The sequence below is a fragment of the Phyllopteryx taeniolatus genome, chromosome 6 (assembly GCF_024500385.1).
Source record: "Phyllopteryx taeniolatus isolate TA_2022b chromosome 6, UOR_Ptae_1.2, whole genome shotgun sequence".
Taxonomy (NCBI): Eukaryota; Metazoa; Chordata; class Actinopteri; order Syngnathiformes; family Syngnathidae; genus Phyllopteryx; species Phyllopteryx taeniolatus.
In genome coordinates this window covers 21,460,694-21,480,229 of record NC_084507.1, presented here as the reverse complement: position 1 = coordinate 21,480,229, position 19,536 = coordinate 21,460,694, and the positions used below count along the sequence as shown (strand labels likewise).

At 41.1% G+C, this 19,536-nt stretch overlaps 1 protein-coding gene across 1 annotated transcript; it reads right to left on the bottom strand.

Moving 5' to 3' along the window:
- Positions 1 to 2,580: 2,580 nt before the first annotated feature.
- On the bottom strand, positions 2,581 to 19,125 carry tlr18 (toll-like receptor 18). The gene is made up of 7 exons (XM_061776425.1): positions 18,988 to 19,125; positions 11,684 to 12,682; positions 9,803 to 10,985; positions 8,520 to 8,926; positions 6,885 to 7,057; positions 3,129 to 3,289; positions 2,581 to 2,805 (listed from the first exon to the last, which is right to left on the bottom strand). Exons 2-7 carry the CDS (start codon positions 12,670 to 12,672, stop codon positions 2,656 to 2,658), a joined length of 3,063 nt encoding a protein of 1,020 aa, XP_061632409.1. The 5' UTR covers positions 12,673 to 12,682; positions 18,988 to 19,125; the 3' UTR covers positions 2,581 to 2,655.
- Between the last annotated feature and the right edge of the window lie 411 nt (positions 19,126 to 19,536).

The following is a 19,536-nucleotide window of genomic DNA, read 5'->3' as shown; positions in this document are numbered from 1 at the left end:
TCCCTCCCCAACTACAGACATTTTGCTTCACCTTATAGCTCAGTGATAACACAATAACAGAGTGACAAACAGGAATAAGGTCTAGTTTCTGATCCTCACACTTAAACAAAAGATCCTATGAGGTCGCACTGAACATAGAATACATTTTATAAGTGTGAAGTAAATGAATAGCAGAGGTGTGAAGGCTGAATCACGATATCGCGAAGATTTTGATGTCTCAGGCGGATAAATGCCAACTTTACTGTGAAGGCAGTGCGTAAGAGGCTCTCATGTTAATGATAATGATGGACTGATTTAGGTTCTCCTGGTGAAGGACTCCAGCTGCCGGCTGAGGAAACAGGAAGGAGGTTGAAATCTGTGATAAGAAGTCAATGTTGTCTTACATTTGGGATTAGCGTTCACCCCTCAGGAGAAGGTTAATGGTCCACACCAGCGGTCCACATTCCTCTGAGGTGGACTTTGACGCAGCCTCACCTGTGTTTGGAGTTGGTGCGGTTTTTTGCCGTCCTGTGAGGGGGATTTGCGTTTGGGCGGAGAGCAAACGGGACCCTCGGATAAGGAAGGCGCGAGGTAAACATTGACATGAACGCTATCGCTAGCTTGGCCGCGTCCCATCTTTCACGGCCAGAGGAAAATTGTGCAAACAACTCAGATGCGCTGATAGCGCTCTTTCACGCAGCGTTTCGTCTGATAATGGCCAAAACCCTCCAGACCCGTCAAGTTTGACCATTTTCCACACCGTTTTTCTTACACAGCCGAGACATTTAAAAAAAAACAAAAAAAAAAAACAGCCACACACAAAAAAAAAATTGTTGGAATCAAACAAAAAAAAACATGGGATCTACATCAATGCACAAAGCAAAACGTTTGAAGGAGACTTTTTTTGAAGGCTTGTTTGTCTATGTGTCTGGCATTGGGGATCATCGGGACCAGTCCTGTCCTGTCCTTTTTTTTTTTAGTTTACCTGAGCTACCGTCGCCCCATATACCCAATGGCGAGTCTGGATTTTGCTACCATGACGACACGGGGAAGCACCTGACTGTTGCGACTTGAGCGGCTTCCACTTACGGAATCAGATCATCCCAGATTGTGGGAAAAAAGAAACGAGCAATCGTAATGACAATAAAAGCATTTTCACTGGTGGAGGCAGCACTTCATACACTTTTCAATAAGTGTATCAGTTCTGTTTATGTGGACACATATCAAAAATACAAATATATAAGTATACAGTATGTCCCTAATCAGAAGCTAACAAAACTCACTGCAACTTGCTATCACCGTTTCACACAGTGTAGCGTGGCCGTTGCTTGAAAGTAAATCAGGATCTTCACCCAGCCTAGCTTCCAGGTCATGGGCAGAGAAATTCAGTGTGGGGGGCGGGTATTATCTAAATTAGCGGACAAAGACATCTCCATTTGTACTACTAAATCTGTTGAATAAGTTTTTTATAAAGTAGTTTTAAATGTGCCATAAAACACGTCATTAAATGTATTTATTCCGTGACTGTGCACACACTTTGCAGTGGCATCAGGATATTGAACCCGCGGTCCCATTTCCTGTCCGTGTGGTCACCGTACCGTCGTATTTTTGCCATGTGAGACAGAGCGTGCCGCCATGTTAGCAAACATGTGACGTGTGAGGCTGAGGGACACGTGGGACATCATCTGAGACGCCAGGCTGCTAAGCTTGCTTGGGAAATGTATAATGCTGCTGTGGAAGGAACTTCCTTCTTTTTGGGGTCAAGTTGTGTCCGTGCGTGTGTGTGTGTGTGTGTGTGGTTGCAAAAAAACCCTACTTGGTCATCTTGAAATCTTTGTCGTCATCTACTGGTCAGTTGGTGTACTGCTTAAAGGGTTCCAGAATCCTTCTTCAAAGCAAAGAGACATTCACTCACATAAGATTTAGATAGTTCCAGGGGCATCGCTAGGTTTTATGGATTGGTGGCGGTATTGGAGGGGTGGGTGGGGGTATTTGGGGGAAGAAATAAATCTATTTTTAAAAGCAAACATTTTAGGGGGGCTAAGACCCATCGAACCACAAACAACCAAATCATTTTGGTTGGTGGGCTTATGAACATTTTAGGGGACCCCGCCTAAAATAAGTCTAGCGACACTGCTGTATGGCTCTGTATTCATTTTAGTATATTGTCATATTCTTCTGTTCTACTTAATCATTTTGTTGTTCTCACATTCCTTTTTTTATATTCTTTTTGTTCTTCATGCTAGTCAGTTTTATTTTCCGGTTATCCTTCTACTCAAGTTCTCATTCTACGCATCCTTTCCTTCAGAAGGGCTTTGTATTTTTCTCATGAAATTCTTAGGTTCATTTGTTCTTATACTGTTGCCATGCTTATTCATAGCTCAAATTATGCTTTTCTTTTCATGTTCTCACATTATTCTGAAGCGGTTAAGTTTGTTTTGTTGTCATTCTGGGCTGACTTTCTCATTTGAGTTATTCTCGTCATGCTGTTCAACTACAGGGCTTATGCTCCCATCATGTACTTCTCATGTCATCCACTTTCACCCATAAGGTCCAGCAGACACACTTTAAAGTTCAGGATAAGCATGACAAAACTAATACTTTAAGTAGTTTAAGCATTTTTATTAGGACGCAAAAAACACTGACATACATGATAATCTCACATCACCATTTCGTTTAGTTCTTGCAGGAGCCTTCGAAGAACTCGTTACAAGCCACGGTGAGCGCCGCCACTAGAACAACAAACTCCTGAAAGTCCAGCTGCTGGTCGCCGTTCTCATCCAAGTCAGTCATGATCTTGTCGATGGCGGCCGCGTCGCTGCAGCCCTGAACAATAGTGGCGGCAAAAGTACTCGCATGAGGCACTTCACTACAAGTACAGACACTTCTGGAAATAAAACGCTTTGGCAAAATGTACTTTTTTTTTTTAGCTTAACTCTTGTACTTAAGCTAAAGTACAGACTGAATGTCCTGAAGTACAAAATGAAATTTTGATACAATACCCGTTTTGATAATGTGACTGATACCTGAAAATTCTACTTAAGTACAGTAATGAAATATTTGTACTTCATATCCACTGCTGAACATCATCAACTGCTACTGATTACTGCATCATGGAGAGTCTGGTTGAAAAATGTGTTCCCACTTACGGCCATGAAGTCAGTGAGCTCCTCCTGCAGAAGCGTCTTGAGCTCGGCTTTGCTCAGCTTGTGTTTGTCGCCCTCTTTGGCCGAGTACGAGTGGAAGACGGTGATGAGGCCCTCGATGGCCTTTTCCAGCTGACGAGTCATTTTGTCAACTTGCTCGTTGCCTGTAACACAATTTAACAACGAGGAGGATGATAAAGAAACATTCACTGCAATCTTGAAGCTGCTGATGCCATTTTTTATGAACTGCATCCCAAACTGTCTCCTTTAAACTTTACACATTAAAACATGGGTACAGCAAATCCAGTGCGCCTTTGCCACACAGTGATATCATGCATTCGGGGGACATTAATGCCAGCATGTGGCGTCACACATAACATTGTTTCCAAGTGAGTGTCTGCCATTCCCTTTCACACAGGTGCCCTTCTGCCTCCGACCCACCTTCCAAAACTGGGAAATTGCCAGGTTCCCACAGAGTTCAGAGGATATATACCTGTGAGTATTGCTGTATGCTTTGTATATGTTGCTGCTCTATGTTTGTAAAAATAGCAGATTATAGGTTTATAATTAGTAGATTACATCTATGCTACATCTATCCATTAGCCCCTCTATTGCATTTCTTAGGTTAGCATTAAGCTTGTGGACTTTCGTTAGACAAAATTAAATAGTTTGGTTGAACATTTTGCCGTTTAAACAAAACATTTTATTCATAGCCTCCCATTCTTTGACAGAGCGAGAACAGGCACAAAGTAATAGCCAAGTGTTTTAATTGAATTGATTGTATTTATATTGCAGATTATTTGCTATGGTGGGATTTTGCGGTGATTATTTGCAGTGATTTTTCCACCCAAATTTACTCCAAACCTTTGTAGCAATAACTGCGAGCCAGGAGGAAAGAGTGCGTTAAAAACAGTGTCTAAAGTTCGTGATGATTTCTCAGTTAATAAAAGAAGCCAAAGTACAATCTGCAAGTACAACTGTCTTAAGTTAGTCAACTGCATGTCTGTGGTAAAGTAAACATTGTTAGCTAATTGAAGATAGCATATCACCGCTAGCAATATGTCATGCATAAGTGGTGGAGAGGGAGGATGCAAACTGCCGCTGCCGCTCTTTCAATCGCAATTATTGAACGAACGGTAACAAAATACAGAAGGCACAAGCATACTCTTGCTGACGGCCTTAACTGACACAGTCACGCTGCACACAGAAAGGCTAAAGCAAAGGCCAGCCAGCCCTTAGTACGTCCTCATAGGCCAGGCTCGCCTTTTAAAAAGGCACACATTCACAGGTACAGTTACTATACCTGTAGTGTAGAATGTGTGGATGGCGACACAAGTAGACAAAAATTATACCTGCACCTCACTAGCATGTACCTGTACTGATTGTTGGCAATACATTTTATGCATGAAGCTTTAAAATAGAAATACAATAAATATGTGGTCACTACTTTATGGATTTGGTCTATTGTGGGGGTGGTCTGGAACATCACCACCCGGATAAACAAGAAATTACTGTATATATAAATGTGATAATCTCTCTCTCTATAGCAGATTTGCACCTATCGTGGGTGGATCTGGAACGTACACCCTGCGACAAACGGGGGTTCACTGTATTCCCTTTCACACAGGCGCCATCCATCCTCTGAAACTACCTCTGAAGCCGGGAATTTGCCAGGTCGCCATTCACTCCCCCATTCCGTGTCGGTACCTTTCACACAGAATCCAGTGAAGTGGAATATTACCGCGACTGCATGCTTTCACACAGCAACACAGCATCCTGCAATCAGATAATTACATGACATCAGCGCCAGCATCTGATGCCACATACAATTGTCGAACAGCGACAGTTGTTTCCCGGTGAATGTCAGGCGTTAAAACGTCAAAACCCAGCCCTGACTTTCCGCCACTCGCTTTCATACAGGCGCCATACTACCTCGGCGACCATTGTATAGGAAAGCAGCACAAGAAGAAGAGAGAGGGGGGGGGAGGGGACCGAGTGGCAGTGTCAAAGTGGATACCAGCATCTGTGCAGATACTGTACATCTGTACTCGTACCAAAGAAAAAAAAAAAAGCTCTGATACTAGGACTACAAGGTCGGACCTGCAGGCAATGCAGCACGTTGAGTGAATAGAAGCAAGCAATGAATAGTACGATAAATTATCACTTCAGTTGTCCTGGGACAGTTATATTCTCTAACGGAAACACCTTGTGCTACAGGCTACATTCAAGTAAAATGTGTAGCAAGACTGTTAGAAATATATGCAGATTGATGTTAAAATGTCAGTAATGAGAATTTGCCACTAAAAGGTGTTACATTAGAGTTAAACTTACCCCAAATTGAAGTTGTGTTTTTGAACAATATTTGATTAAAATAAAAACATTTAATCAGTAAAATGTAAGTGCTTGTACACAAACAGTCAGGAAAAAAAAAAAAAAAAAAGAAAGTGGTATCGATGCATTGTACTTCTCACAGCAATAGCAACAGGTTTCCTACGAGACATTTTCTCCACCCATTGGTACCGAGGGACACCCGAGAAGTTGCAACGTGGGGGGCGGTTGTCAGGAGTCGTATCACCTCAGAATAAGACAATGGAAAAAAAACAACAGCAAAGTGACACCCATGCTGATCGCCTCGACACATTTCCCCCCCCCCCCCCCCCGCCCTCAAAAGATTTGAATCCACTTTAAGCTCCCTACATATTTCATGACGTGCACAGCAGTGGTGGGAATTAGTACAAGATTTACTGTACGAGTAGTTTTCGAATGACTATAATTTTATGCCCTTTTGAAAATATATCCTTACTTTCTACTTTGTCAAAATAGGCTTGTTAATTTTCAACCAGTACACACACACGTGTGTGTGTGTGTGCGTATGTATGTATGTAGATATACACACACACACACACATATATATATATATATACAAACAATGCTGTCAAAGGAGACAGCAACACTGCCGCCTAGCGGATGGAAGAAGGACTTTCCCCACACCATGCTTGCGTTTCAATTAAAAATAAGCTTGTGTTGTAAAATATTCACATTTCAGTTCATTTGTATGAAAAAAAATAGGTAGAAAAGTAATCCCCGTAAAATTTCATGAATAAATGGCTGGTTTTCACACTTATTACAACTATAATAGGGGTCATGGGTAAAGGTTTTCTGCATTAAAACTGGTCAGAGGTCCCCAAAAAGTATGAGAAGTGACTTTGAGCACAAATATTTTCCACACACTTCAAGTTGTCCTCCTGCACAAACCAGCTCAAATTACATAAACAAGACACTTACAAATAGAAAAATGTAAATGTAAATCATTCCTATGACATTAAGGCATATAAATGGCAGGTTTTCAGATTTTTACAGATTATAACGGACTCGTGGGCAAATGTTCTCCCTGACGAAAGAGTGACGAGTTCTTCCAAAAGATTTAGAACTGACCTGGAGTGCAGACATTTTCCACTTATAACAAAAGATGTCATCCTGTACACCATACACCTTAAACGATATTTGTCAACACTTACAGGTATAAAAGTTGAACATGTAAATAATTCCCATGGAGTTTAGGCCTATAAATGACAAGTTTTCACATTTTTGAAGATTATTAGGGGATTATAGCCCCCAAAACGTTTGACAACAACTGCCAAGGAGCACAAACCTTTCCAATAAAACACATTATAATGCACGCTCTGTAAATATCATAAAATTGACGAGAAAGCCCATTTTGTTATGGACTTTTCAAATAAGAAAAAGACACAAACTCACCTGACCACGAAATTAACAAACTCAAGTGTGCCCAGCTGGCATCTCGTCTCTTGTGAGCTACCCCCTCACCTGATCCTGATTTATCTTGAGTGACAACGGCGACCTCTTTGGCCACTGGTGGTACAGCAGCAACGCGGCGTCGCTGAAGGAGAATATTCATTTGACGGCTCTCGCTGGAGTCTTATAGTTTGTAGTCGTGTTTACTGCTGTTGTCCGACCGTGTTGATGAATACTATGGTAGCAGAGAGTGGCGACAGACCCGCGTTAAAAGTGAGAACATTTTCGACCAGCATATGTGAACATCAATATGACCAGTTCTGATTGAGTAATTTAGCTCCACAACGAGGCTAGGAGAACCATGCTAAGTGTTAGCAAAGAGTTCTTATCTTGTTGAAAATTTGAGATCATTTGAACGGGAATGGGCTATGTTTTGAGACAATGAAATAACTGCTTCGGAGGGGATAAATATTTCTCAATATGAAATTATTTCAACGTCTTACATAATAGATTTGTTTATTAAAGTTTTATTCAAAAAGACAGTAGTATAAAAATAACAAATGTCCAGCATTTTACAAATATGAATAAATCATGGGGTGCATATTGTTATTCTCTTGGAATTCTTAAGTGATTGACAAGCATAAACATGTATAATATTCTGTGCACAATACTTCAACTAGAACAGGGGGATTCATCAATTTGATCTTAATTAGTAGGCTGTTAAGAGCATTAATTTGATATCCTTACTGGCTGTCAAGGATATATTTATTCAATATCCTTGATATCCAGCTTAAGGTCCATGTACTATTTCAGTCTTTGCCATCATTCGTAATACAGCGTTAGCATATGAGTAGGACAGCTTCATGTTAACTAGTTAACGTCCAGCGCTTCAGTAGTAGTACTAGTAGTGCGGAGATGCCAAGTAGTGCACAGTTTTGGCTCACTAGTAACATGGAGTTGTCTTAGTAGTGTGAAGAAAGGTATTACAGCAGTGGAAGGAAGCAGAGAATGCTATCAAACTCAAGGCCCGGGGGTCTGATCTGGCCCGCCACACCACTATGTGGCCCTCCTAAGCAATTAAAGTGTACTTCGTGTTTCTTGGGTTCATTATTTTCATGCAATTTTTCTTCACTTAAATTTTTTTTTATTGCCATAAAGTGAACAACAGTTGTGTACTTATTGTTTGTGTTCCATCATTTTCCATGACTTCTGATTTCAAATTAGTTGTTAACAGTATGTACCACTCTATTGCCGGGGTAATTGTGTGTATATGAAATAATATGGTGAGGTGATTATACATTTACTGTATGTGGTTTTCATAGTCATAAGGGCCCTCTGAGGGAAACCATAACCTGTTGTGACAAAAATAAGATTGACACCCCTGCAGTAGTGGGGGGAAAAAACAACAACATTATTAGTAAGACAGTGGTTCTGCTGTTACCCTGTGAGAACAAAGAGTGTACTAGTACATAGACCTTGAGCTGAAAATTAATGATATCGAATGAATGCTCAAATGACTTTCCATACTGGTGCCTTAAAACCAAGTGCACTGCGGGGGTCGGGTGCTTTCAGCGTTCAGGTATCGTGTTCACGTGGTCCCTTTTGTGTCCAGACGTTTAGGTTTACCAAGGGCCTCACGCCACCGCAGGGATTTGTCTTCCATTGAACACTCCGTCATTAACGTTCTCCGCTTCTCCATCAGGATCTGACACTTCTGGACCTTCGGCCCCCTTCAGCGAGCGGTCCCCCACGGATGAGTTCCTTCTCCGGATGCTGTGCCTGGTGGGCTTGCCCAGAACACTCCTCAGCTGCGCCCAGAAGAAAGCCTGCTGGTTGGCCTGCTGAGGCCACTCCAGGTACGTTTTGGTGCTCAGCATCTTCTTCAACTTGCAGTACTTGCTGGGCAGGGTGCCCGGGTCAATGGGCTCCTTCACCACCAGGATGACGTCGCTGAACGTCTTGCCCATGGCTCGCTGCTGAGCAAAGTACAGCTCGTAGTTGCACCACTCGCTGTTGACAAAGTGCCGCGAGAGCACAAATATGATCTGAGCAAGGAAACAAGTGGAAAAAAAACTGTTTAGAATCCATGAAAGCTTTGTTTGCTGTTCTTTAAAGCAGACTTATTATTGAAAGTTGCACATAAAAATACAGTGGTGCCTTGAGATATGAGTTTAATTTGTATCTCAAAACATTTCTCAAATCATCTTTTTCTCAAATTGTAATGGATTGTTCAGTGAAGAAAATGGCACTTTATAAAAACATACAGTAAGAAGACAATTAAATAGAATATTAAATAGATTGTGTATCATGATGAATTGATTGCTCCTTCTTCTGGTGTATTGAAGTTGGCCATTGGTGAGGGACACAAGCTATATATTTTTCAAATGTTTTTTTCTTTTTAACAACTTTGTCTCAAATCAGAAAGAGAAACTGCCCAGAGTGCCACCTTCTTATTCCTTTTCTGGGAAGTCACTACAGCACGTGAGACCATGTATCAAGACCTAAATGTACTATACTGTACTTTGGTCAAGTTCTTTCTGCACCTTTCTGGTTTGTCTCTCTTTGAGTTGGCACCGTTAAGCGCAGGCCTAATCATTGTTTATCAAAACCACTATATGGTTTTGACAAAGCACAAATTACAACTTGATGCCTGAAATACTTGGAGATGTGCGACTTTTTATGCCAATTCAAGAGTTTGTATTAGGATGAAGAACCTAATCTGCTACCTAACCTTCTCAACACCAACAACCATGGTTTCATATTTAGAGCACCACATCGTTTATCATCTCAAACTTCCCAGCTGGCACTGCTTTGAGCACAGGAAAGGCCACTTCCCCCAAAATTGTTTAGCTATCAGCAATTTCCCTCACAGTGAGGGGCACCACATCCGTTGTTTGGCTTGTACAACAGCACCGTGGTACCTTGTGACTGTTCTCGATGTTCTCGATGATGTTGTCGATGATCCAGCGTCCTGGCATGAAGTCCCTCTCGTGTATGCACAGTCGGTAGGGGTTCCGATTGTTCTCCAGACATGGCAGGAGCTGTTCCCTCACCCAGTCGGCATCCCAGTGGCTGTAGGAAATGAAGGCGTGATAGTCGAAAGGTCCGGCCTCTCCGGTGGCTCGCTCCTTGTGCGCTCTGTATTTCGCCCTGATGATCTGATAGGTGGCCTTGGTGTACCACGGCAAGTCGAAAATGTAGCAGATAAGCATCAGGATGAGGATGACTGCCGCAGTTGTCACGACACTGATGATGATGACCAATCTGACATCGCACGCCACCTCGCTCGGGAAGTACTGGGATATGACAGTGTTAAGAAAGGGCTCCGGGTGGTAGCACTTGTAGTTCGCAGGCCAGTCTGTCAGGTTGATCTGCTTTTTGGTCTTGGTGTCCTCAATGAAGGCGTGAAGCTCACAGGTACAGTGGTATGGGTTGTTCCCGGCCCTTAAGTGAGAGAGTCCAGGCATGTGCTGGAATGATTCCTTACTGATGAGACCAAAGGAATTCCCATCCAAAGCCAGTCTGTGCAGGGATGGACTCTCCCATTTGGATGGGATGAATTTGATTTTGTTGTCGCTCAGAATCAGCTCCTTCAGATTGGTAGCCTTCTCGAAATATGTGACGTTTAGCTGGTCCAGGTTGCATGAGGATAGGTCCAAGAAGTGCACTGTGGTGGGCAGACAAGCGAGGGCTTCTGTGGTGAATTGATTGTGGTGAGCGATGATCCTGATTATGTTTTCTTGCCAGACGCAACCGCGGCTGCTTTCGGCGGATCCCAACTTGTTGTGACTGAGGTCCAACACTTGCAGCTGGCGGAACTGCCTGGTCAACGCTGACAAGTCTCTCAAGCTGGTCAGCTCGTTGGTGCTCAAGTTGAAGGTGTGAAGGCTGAACATGGAGCCCCTATTGTCGCAGACCTGGTTGAAAATGTATTCGTCCTGCAGGCGGTTGTTGGAGACATCCAGGATCTCCACGCCGCCCATCTCCACCCAGGCATCGCAAGGGACTGAGTTGAAGTAAACAAAGCCGATGGACAGCTGTTTGATCTTGTTGAACCAGGTAAAGCGCCAGTCAAAGCGTAGAATGTCAGGATTGCTGATGTACCTGAAAGACATGAGGAGCTACACAATTACCATTTTTTAAAACAAACAATTCATCAAATGTGCTACACAAGTGAATATTTCCTGCTCATAAAGCCCAGCCACACGCCGAGCGAATCGGCAGAATGCAACTGAACTACTCAATATATGTGGTTCTGCAACTACAGTGGTACCTTAACTGAGTTAAATTTGTTCCGTGAACAAGCTCATACAGTAACTGAAGTTACTCATATCAAATACCTTTTTAGCAAAGAAAAATTGCACAGTATTGTATCCAAACAAATTAACAGAATGTAAATAAATACACTGGTTTTATAAAGTGTCATTATTGTAGGTACTGTATAGTTATAGGTGTTGGATGTGTGCCTTGATGGGGAGTGGCCTAGTGAGTGATGTCAGGTTGGCCCAACTTTGGGTGAGTTGGGTGTTTTTTTGTGTGTTTGACTGTTTGTCCCATTCAATAACAGTTTAAAGTGTGGCTCTCCCTGCCCACATCGTAGGGCATTAACAAAAATAAGAATACTGTAATTTCTCTTGTATAATGTGCCCCCCCCCCCCCACTCTGAATTTTTTTTCTCCCACATTTTATAAATGTATGACGCCATCTAGAGGTTATCATAAAGCTGTACACTTTCATTCCAATCTGCCACCGCCCCCTGTACAGTTGTGCTCATAAGTTAAACACTAAACAGCACGCCTTACCAGAGATCCAGCTTTTCCAGCTTCAGGTCCGTGATACTAGATTTGGCGCCGCTGTCTATGAATGTTGGTGAGCGCGCAAAGTCTATGTACTGGAATCGGACCCTCTTGATGGGGGCGACTTGCAAGTTGGTCAGCGCCATCCTCAGGAGGTTCTCGTTGAACTTTCCTCTGTGGAAGACTAACTGGTGGGCTGTGATCTCCTCTAAACCCTGGAAGATGTCCTCGTCTCCCATGTAGTATGTGAACCCAAAGAGGTTGCGGAACTGGATGCCGGTGAAGGTCTTGTTGGCGAGGTCTTTCAGCATGTGAAGAAGAGTGCCTGGCCGCTGGTCGATGGCCATGTCGAAACCCATCTGCTCAGTTTTGATAATCCGTAGACTTCCTGGCTCGTAGTAACTTAAATTGGAGGAGCATTTGATAGCAAAACCTTGTAACTTGATGTTCTTTAGTGGGTGAAAGTCTTCCTTCTTCAGACCCTCCACGAGATCGCCGCCCATGGAGAGAACCTGCAGCTTGGCCAGCCTGGAAAACCGCTTGGATAATGTAGCATGCTTGTAAAGGTTGTTGGACATGTACAGATATTTCAAGTTCAACATAGACGTTAGCACCGAGGCAGGAATCTCCCGTAGGGAGTTGTTGAAGATGTTGAGATGCTCCAGCAGGCTGTTGTTCCTGAAGGCGTCACTGTCAATGTGTGAGATGTTGTTGAAGTGCAGGTTAAGCACGCGGAGGCGAGGGAGGTGCAGGAAGTCCTCCGAACGGACTGCTTGGAGTTTATTGAAGGACAGGTCGATGTCCTCCAGCGTGGATGGAAAGTGTCTCCATGGGACGCTCTCCAGCTGCCTACCCAGGCAGTCTGCCTTGCGGCCTGCGTTGGAGATGTAACAGGGTACTTCTTCCATAGCGCCGGTTGAGGGTGATGTACTCTGGGTTAGTGACGTGCACCCTCCACTGAAGATGGCACTGAAGACGATCAAGGTCAACAACATTGTGACTTGTCTGTTGAGGGGGAAAAAAAAAAAGCAACAAATATTAACACGTGCATCAGTGATTATAGGACCCTCACACCCCAATTTGAATGGTAAATTTTCAAAATATTTGTCAAACTTTGAACACGCTGGTCTTTAGAATTTAGCGTCACCCATCTGTTTCGGATAAGTGCTTCCAGTTGGGGCTCATTTGGAGAAATTCCCTAGTCGGAGTTCATTATAGTACTAAACCATGTATACACCCCAAAATGGCTGCTTTAAGCAAAAAATGGCAAACTTTCTGTTCAGTTTCAGGCATGGGTCTTGAAAGATCCTGAAAAGTTAATTCAGAGATAGTTTCTAAATACATTATACATTTTTGGAGATAAATGCTGAAAACATAAGCAAAGACCAAGTATGTAGTAATCAATTGCGGGGATATATTGTAGCGTTAAACTGGTTTTCACCATTTTTAGATCTTTTTTATTATTATTAATTAATAATATATATATATATATATATATATATATATATATATATATATATAATATTTATTTATTTTTCTATTTTTTCTTTTCTTTTTTTTAAAGGGATGGCTGAAATGTGACCGAAGTCCATCATTGTGCCCCAGCAAATCTTTTGTCAAATTGTGGAACTGGTGTCGGGGGGAATTGTTTTTCGAATGTTCCAGAACCTCAACATAGTTGTCAAACTTGACTCCATATTCCCCCCACAATAGATGCCGTGGCCAAAATAGCTTCGGAATTTAGCGTCACTCGTCTGCCTCGTACACCTGCTTCGGATTGGGGCTCATTTAGTCGAATGTCCTAGTAGGTATTTGTTAAAGTACAAGCGCTGGAATTTGTTTAAAAGGGCAGCTTCAGAAATGGCTGACATCCTGTTCAATTTCGTGCATTGGGTTCTTGAGATGTTTTTTTTTGTGAATCCTATTATGATAGACATCTCCACACAATCTCTTCCGGAAAACTGGTATCGAGGGCTTAACTTTCTAAGGGGCGCTACTGAATGCATTTTGGGGCGCTATGTTTGTGAGCTTTAAAATACATACATTTTCAATAAAATACATGCGCATGCAAAAATTGTTTAGTTTTCTGGCATGTTGAGGGTCCCAAAAAGGCTTCTCATTCATCTGAATAATTATAACAGCAATTCTAAGACGGCCTGTGCCTGGTGCTCGGGCCCTAAGTATACATATTTTAAGAACTTGAAATGAAGCCTGGGGCAGGTTGGCCCATTGTGCAACATTTGATGATGCTTGAGTCATAACTGTAACACCATAACATGTATTTGTTTTGAATAGAGCCATTTATGGTTGGTTCAATAACTCAGCATGATAGAAAGCCGTTTGAGTTTTCATTTGATATCCTTGATATCTAGCATAAGGTCCATGTACTAGTACGGATTTGTTGTCACTAGTAAGAGAATTCAGAACACTCTCCTACCAGTCATGTTTTTTCCACTACTAGTACAACATTTGGTCGACTAGTACAACTTTAAGTTCCATATCAGCATTATGGAAAGTCGTATGAGCATTTATTTGATGTCGTTGATATCAAATAAATTCTACAACAGTTTTGATATCCTTGATATGACGTTTAAGGTCCGTGTACTAGTACTTTTTGTCCCCATTAGCAGAACAGCTTTGGCATACTAGCAGGACAACTGCATGTTACTAGTGAGGCAAAACTGTGCACTAGTTGTAGTCCATGTACTAGTACGCTCTTTGTCTTGAGTAGTAGAGAGACTGGAGTGCACTAGTTGAACAAATGTGTCTTACTGGTAATGTTTTTTTTCCTACTACTAGTGTGGCTTTAGGGCTACTAGCACAACCTAAAGCTGGATATCAAGAATATCAAATAAATGGTCAAATGGCTTTTAGATTGAAGCAGTTTGATCATTTCGTTCTACTAGTGTGCCCTAGTTGTTTAACCAGTGTGCTGAATTGTCTTGGTGACAACAAAGAGCTTTTGAGTTTTTGGATCTTAAGTTGGGTATCAAGGATATTGAATAAATCCTCAAACTGCTTTCCATACAGCGTCAACTAGTGGACTATCAGCACAATTGATAAATAACACAATAGAACAGAACAGAATAGAAATTATTTACTTTATTGCACATTACATTTACATGAAATGTGATTTGTTCTTCAGTACTGTGAAAATGATTTCAAACGTGCAATGCAGGTTCGAAACTACTGTTATTATAACGTTACAACTTACAAGTGCAATATACAGTATAGGAAATCATGGCCTGATAATGTTTATAGGTTGAGTCAAGAATTATTTTATTTTGTTGCTGTTTAAACGCTGCACTTATGTAGTCATCACTACATTTTATTGCCACACTGAGCATTTTCAATCATCCATTAAATTAACAACTAATTATCTTTATGTTTATGTCTTGTTTTGTCATGCTGTTTATGAGTATAAGAAACTCCTTTTATTTTTTCCCTTAATGTTTGTTCAGCCCACACTAATGAATCACCGTGCCTTATCGTCCTTTGAGCTTTGCGTCATAGCTTTTGTTTTTTTCTTTTTTCCCTCTGGTTTGCTTCATTTCACTTTTCCTTTTGGTCTTTCCCCCCACTGTTTTTGCTTTCATTCATTCTTACATCCACCATCAATTTAAACCTCCCAAAAACATGCACAATATGTAGTAATGAAGCCCCCCCACCCTTCTTTTGTTTTATTTGTCTTTTTTAATTTATTTTTATTTTATTTAGACTAAATTATATTATCATATAAGAATTCTTTCTATAGTAAGTAGTATTCAGGTTATTGTCATATTAGTAAAAAATATACTAACACATAGGTAACCAATCTAGCAGTCAGACAAAAGAAGAAAATAATTGAATTCCATATTTTCCCTTCATGTTTTCTGCAGGAAAAAAACCTCAACAGTACCAGACTAGGACAGTTCCATTGAGTAACACATGCACACATACCTTCTAGTTTCCTGCTCCAGACTGGAAACCAAGTCTAACGTTTCCTCATAATTTCTTTATATTGCTCATCTGCACGTCGGCGGAACTCCATCCATCCTTCCATTTTCTGAGCCGCTTCTCCTCACTAGGGTCACGGGCGTGCTGGAGCCTATCCCAGCTATCATTGGGCAGGAGGCGGGGTACACCCTGAACTGGTTGCCAGCCAATCGCAGGGCACATACAAACAAACAACCATTCGCACTCACATTCACACCTACAGGCAATTTAGAGTCTCCAATTCATGCATGTTTTTGGGATGTGGGAGAAAACCCACGCAGGCACGGGGAGAACATGCAAACTCCACACAGGCGGGGCCGGGGATTGAACCCCGGTCCTCAGAACTGTGAGGCTGACGCTCTAACCAGTCGTCCACCGTGCCGCATCGGCGGAACTCATATGCAAAAAGTTTTACAGCTTCCCCACCATGGGTATCGGTGTTTGTGTGCGCATCAGTGCACATATGGATTCAATGTCCGAGTCGTATAGATTTGTTTTCTCAGAATGACGATGTCAGGAAATGTACAATGTGACAAATAGCTGCATGCTTACTGCTTGTTCCTGTCACCAATATAAATTGAAAGTCGCTGTGGTTAAATATCAGCCGGTTAGACATGTCATTGATTTTATTATTTCATTATTTCTGCACAGCTTGCATGCTAAGGGCCTGATTTACTAAATGTTTGTGTGTGCAAAAAATGTGGAAGCTGCGCCTGCCAAACGGGAAAAATTCATGTTGTGCATTTCTACTTGAATGCACAAAATACTAGGAGGAGTAAATACGAATAATTCATTTAACACACGCAGTGTGATTGATCAAACCTGGCTGAATTGGCATCTTTAAATGCTGCATCTGAAAGGCAAGCTAAATTGGCATTGCTGTGCGTAACCATGACTGCGGTTATTGTAGCGAGGAAAAGGGCTAGCCTAAGTTTTATGTTAATTATTATTAACTAATTATTAATTAAGAATTAATGTTCTCTGTTGATTTTGAGCCATTTTGAGTTGCCATGGTAACTTGCCCCGTGCACACAGTCTGTTGCTGATGTTCCACTGCTGGTTTTGTGATTATATTGGTACTTCCGAAGGGGAAAAGTAATTCCTGTCCGGAGAAGAATCTGTTTATTGTGTCTTTGGGCTGGTTTACTATTAACCTGCACGGCAGTGGCGGGAAGACTGAGTCAAGTATGGAGGAAGTTTTTATCCCTGCACACCTTCCTTCGCAGCTTATCAGTAGAAGGAATGGTTATGATTTTTCTGAGTGACATATTGCTGCACCTCAATCAATGGAGCGGCAGCTTGTAAGAAACTAGGTCTTGTTGTCTGGTGTTATTTTTTTCTCCCGTCCGTCCGCTCACGCGCACCGCTGCTAGATCCCAGGTCATGAAGTTCAAATAGCTGGAAAATTCTCCTGTGCAGATTATTTACATTGAACCCGTGTCCATTCATGTATTTGCATTTGTGAACTCACCTACCCACAAAACAAAAAGTGTTCATTGAAAAATCCATCTTTTTGTACCTGATCTTTTAAAAAAAAAAAAAAAAAAAAAAAAAAAAAAAAAAATGCCGCCAAAACACCCTGCTCCTTCTAATGCAGGCGAAGACACTCCTTGTAGGATTGACGCCGGTAAAAGCAGGGTGGTAAACTTCTCAAGATGATGCAGCGAAATTTTTGTTTTGTTTTTGTTTTTTGTTAAGGATTAGCTATACATACATGTTTTGACTAAAGGGAAGAGGAATCACTTATTTTCTTATGTGTAAAGAAAGAAAATATTTTATTTCCTGTGGAAGTTCATGCAAGTTAACGCTAGAGAAATTAGGTTTTCCTACGCTTGTTTGGTATAAAGAAAAATTAAGCAAATCCCACAAGTGGAAAAAATTGGTGGGAATCCGCGTTGTGGAGTCCATATAACTTTTTTTTATATTAAGTTTTACCCCTCCCACACACTTTTAAACTTATTAAACGTAACTTTTTCTTATTCCTTCGTGCCTGTTGTCACTCTCGCTCGCACAATTCTCCAAATACGAGGCAAAATGTGGTTGCTTCAAGCCGTTTATCACTCCCAGTAGAAATCTACTGTAAAACTAACACATAAAACATTTTTGTTTTTAAACAAAATTTAAATGTTCCACCAAACTTTATAATGTTATAACATGCTACAAATACCTGTAATGCAAAACAACATAGAGTGGCTAAAGTAAATTAGCATCCATTTTATGGTAGTTTTAAACCTTCAAAAACTGCTACTTTAGCATCCACGAAGCAGCACCACATATTAACGGCACATTCAACAAATACTAGGTTGCCGAAACTCTAAATTCAGACTTGCTTGTATAATGTAAAATGTAATGCCATAAAAAAAAAATGATCGCTTCAAAATCTGCAATAATGTGAGGGAACATGTAATGCGTTGTCATTGTACTCTTTCACAATCAGCATTGAGTCAAGAGCTAACTTAGGAAATGACAGCATCCTGTTGATTTTTGGCTGCTAACATCTTTAGCACCATCTATTAGCAGATGCAGGCTTGCACACAGCGTCATTGAACGCTGTTACGATGGCTGCTGATTAACATCGTCAATCACGTAGCAGAGAGTAGAGTCAAAGCCACCCGTGTGCACTTCTCTTCTCTCAACATTTATCTCTGCTTTTATTTTGGGTCTGCAGTGTGTTAGTCATGCTTGTGGCTCAACCCATGTTTGGCCATGTGAGGGAAAGAATAGATCAGAATTCGTCGCAACTATTAATTCCTTTATAAAACTACATACAAACTGGCAAGGAGACCAGTATAGTATGGAGCCAGAACACTGCCATGACATTTTGCCTTTTTAGAAAAAGATAACACTGACACTGAAGACAATTCCATTGAAAAATAAGACTGACATAAAAAAATAAAAAAAAATATGTGTTTTTCAATGGCAATCTTCAGATGTTTCCCTTCATGTCCATATTTCTAATTTCAGCTTCCTGGTTTTCACTAATATTATTATTTTTTTTTACTTTAAACTTAATCGGCAGCATTTTGGTCTGAAATAATGTATTTTCTAACTGTCATATGCATATATTTTTTGGTAAATGCATCGTTTTGCACCAATAACAAAATGTATTTTAAAAGCAGTTTAAGTTAATCAAAGAAATACTGCACAACATGTAAAAAGTCATCGGAATGTGTATTAAAACTCTTTGTTTGATTGTTTTGAACTACTTCCCAGCAGTTGAGCAACACTACTTTGAACCAAAGGAGTAGCCATCCAAAAACAACACAAATTATGTGTTATTTGTTGTCGATCAGCTAACAGTAATTGTGGTCTGATATTTAGTATTTTAAACTCACCTCGTCGGAAGGGTGGTCAGGTGCTTCCTCCTCTTCGTCAGCGTGGCCGCACGTTTGAACTCGGACAGTGTGTAAGACCTGTTTGTGTCTATTGACCAAGCTTGCTCACTTTCTCCCTCCTCTATGTGTGCCTCCACATTGTGTGTGTGTGAGCTGTTCAGGAATGTGGAACGGCTTCCAGAACTTGACTTGGTTTTTTTTTGCCATATCTGCTGACGTTACACAGAACTCTTGAAAGTGAAACTATCTCCTTGTAGCACAAACATTTGCTTTATTTTCAAGCCTATCTATTGATTTGATTTTTGACTGTAGTAATCACAAAACCATGTCTTCTTGACAGCGTTCCAAATGAAACTTTTACTTTGGTGAGGAAATGTGATAGATCACTTGACAGAATAGAAAAGGCTCGAATAAACCTTTGTCGGCTCCACATTAGGTAAATTCCTGTTTTTACATCAGCACAGTGGACAGTAGCAGCATGTAAGAATAATATAAAAAAAAATATATATATATATACATAGTTTCAACATCAGGCAGTTATACATAAAT

Bases quoted from the DNA above. Each gene is read 5' to 3' on its own strand.
- tlr18 (XM_061776425.1), bottom strand. From the start codon at position 12,672: ATGTTGTTGACCTTGATCGTCTTCAGTGCCATCTTCAGTGGAGGGTGC. The intron at 7,058-8,519 runs GTGAGGCCCTTG...ATAAGACTCCAG, and splicing joins AGACAAATCCCTGCGGTGGC to CGAGAGCCGTCAAATGAATA. The intron at 3,290-6,884 runs GTGAGTTTGTGT...ATTGTGTTACAG, and splicing joins TTTGTTAATTTCGTGGTCAG to GCAACGAGCAAGTTGACAAA.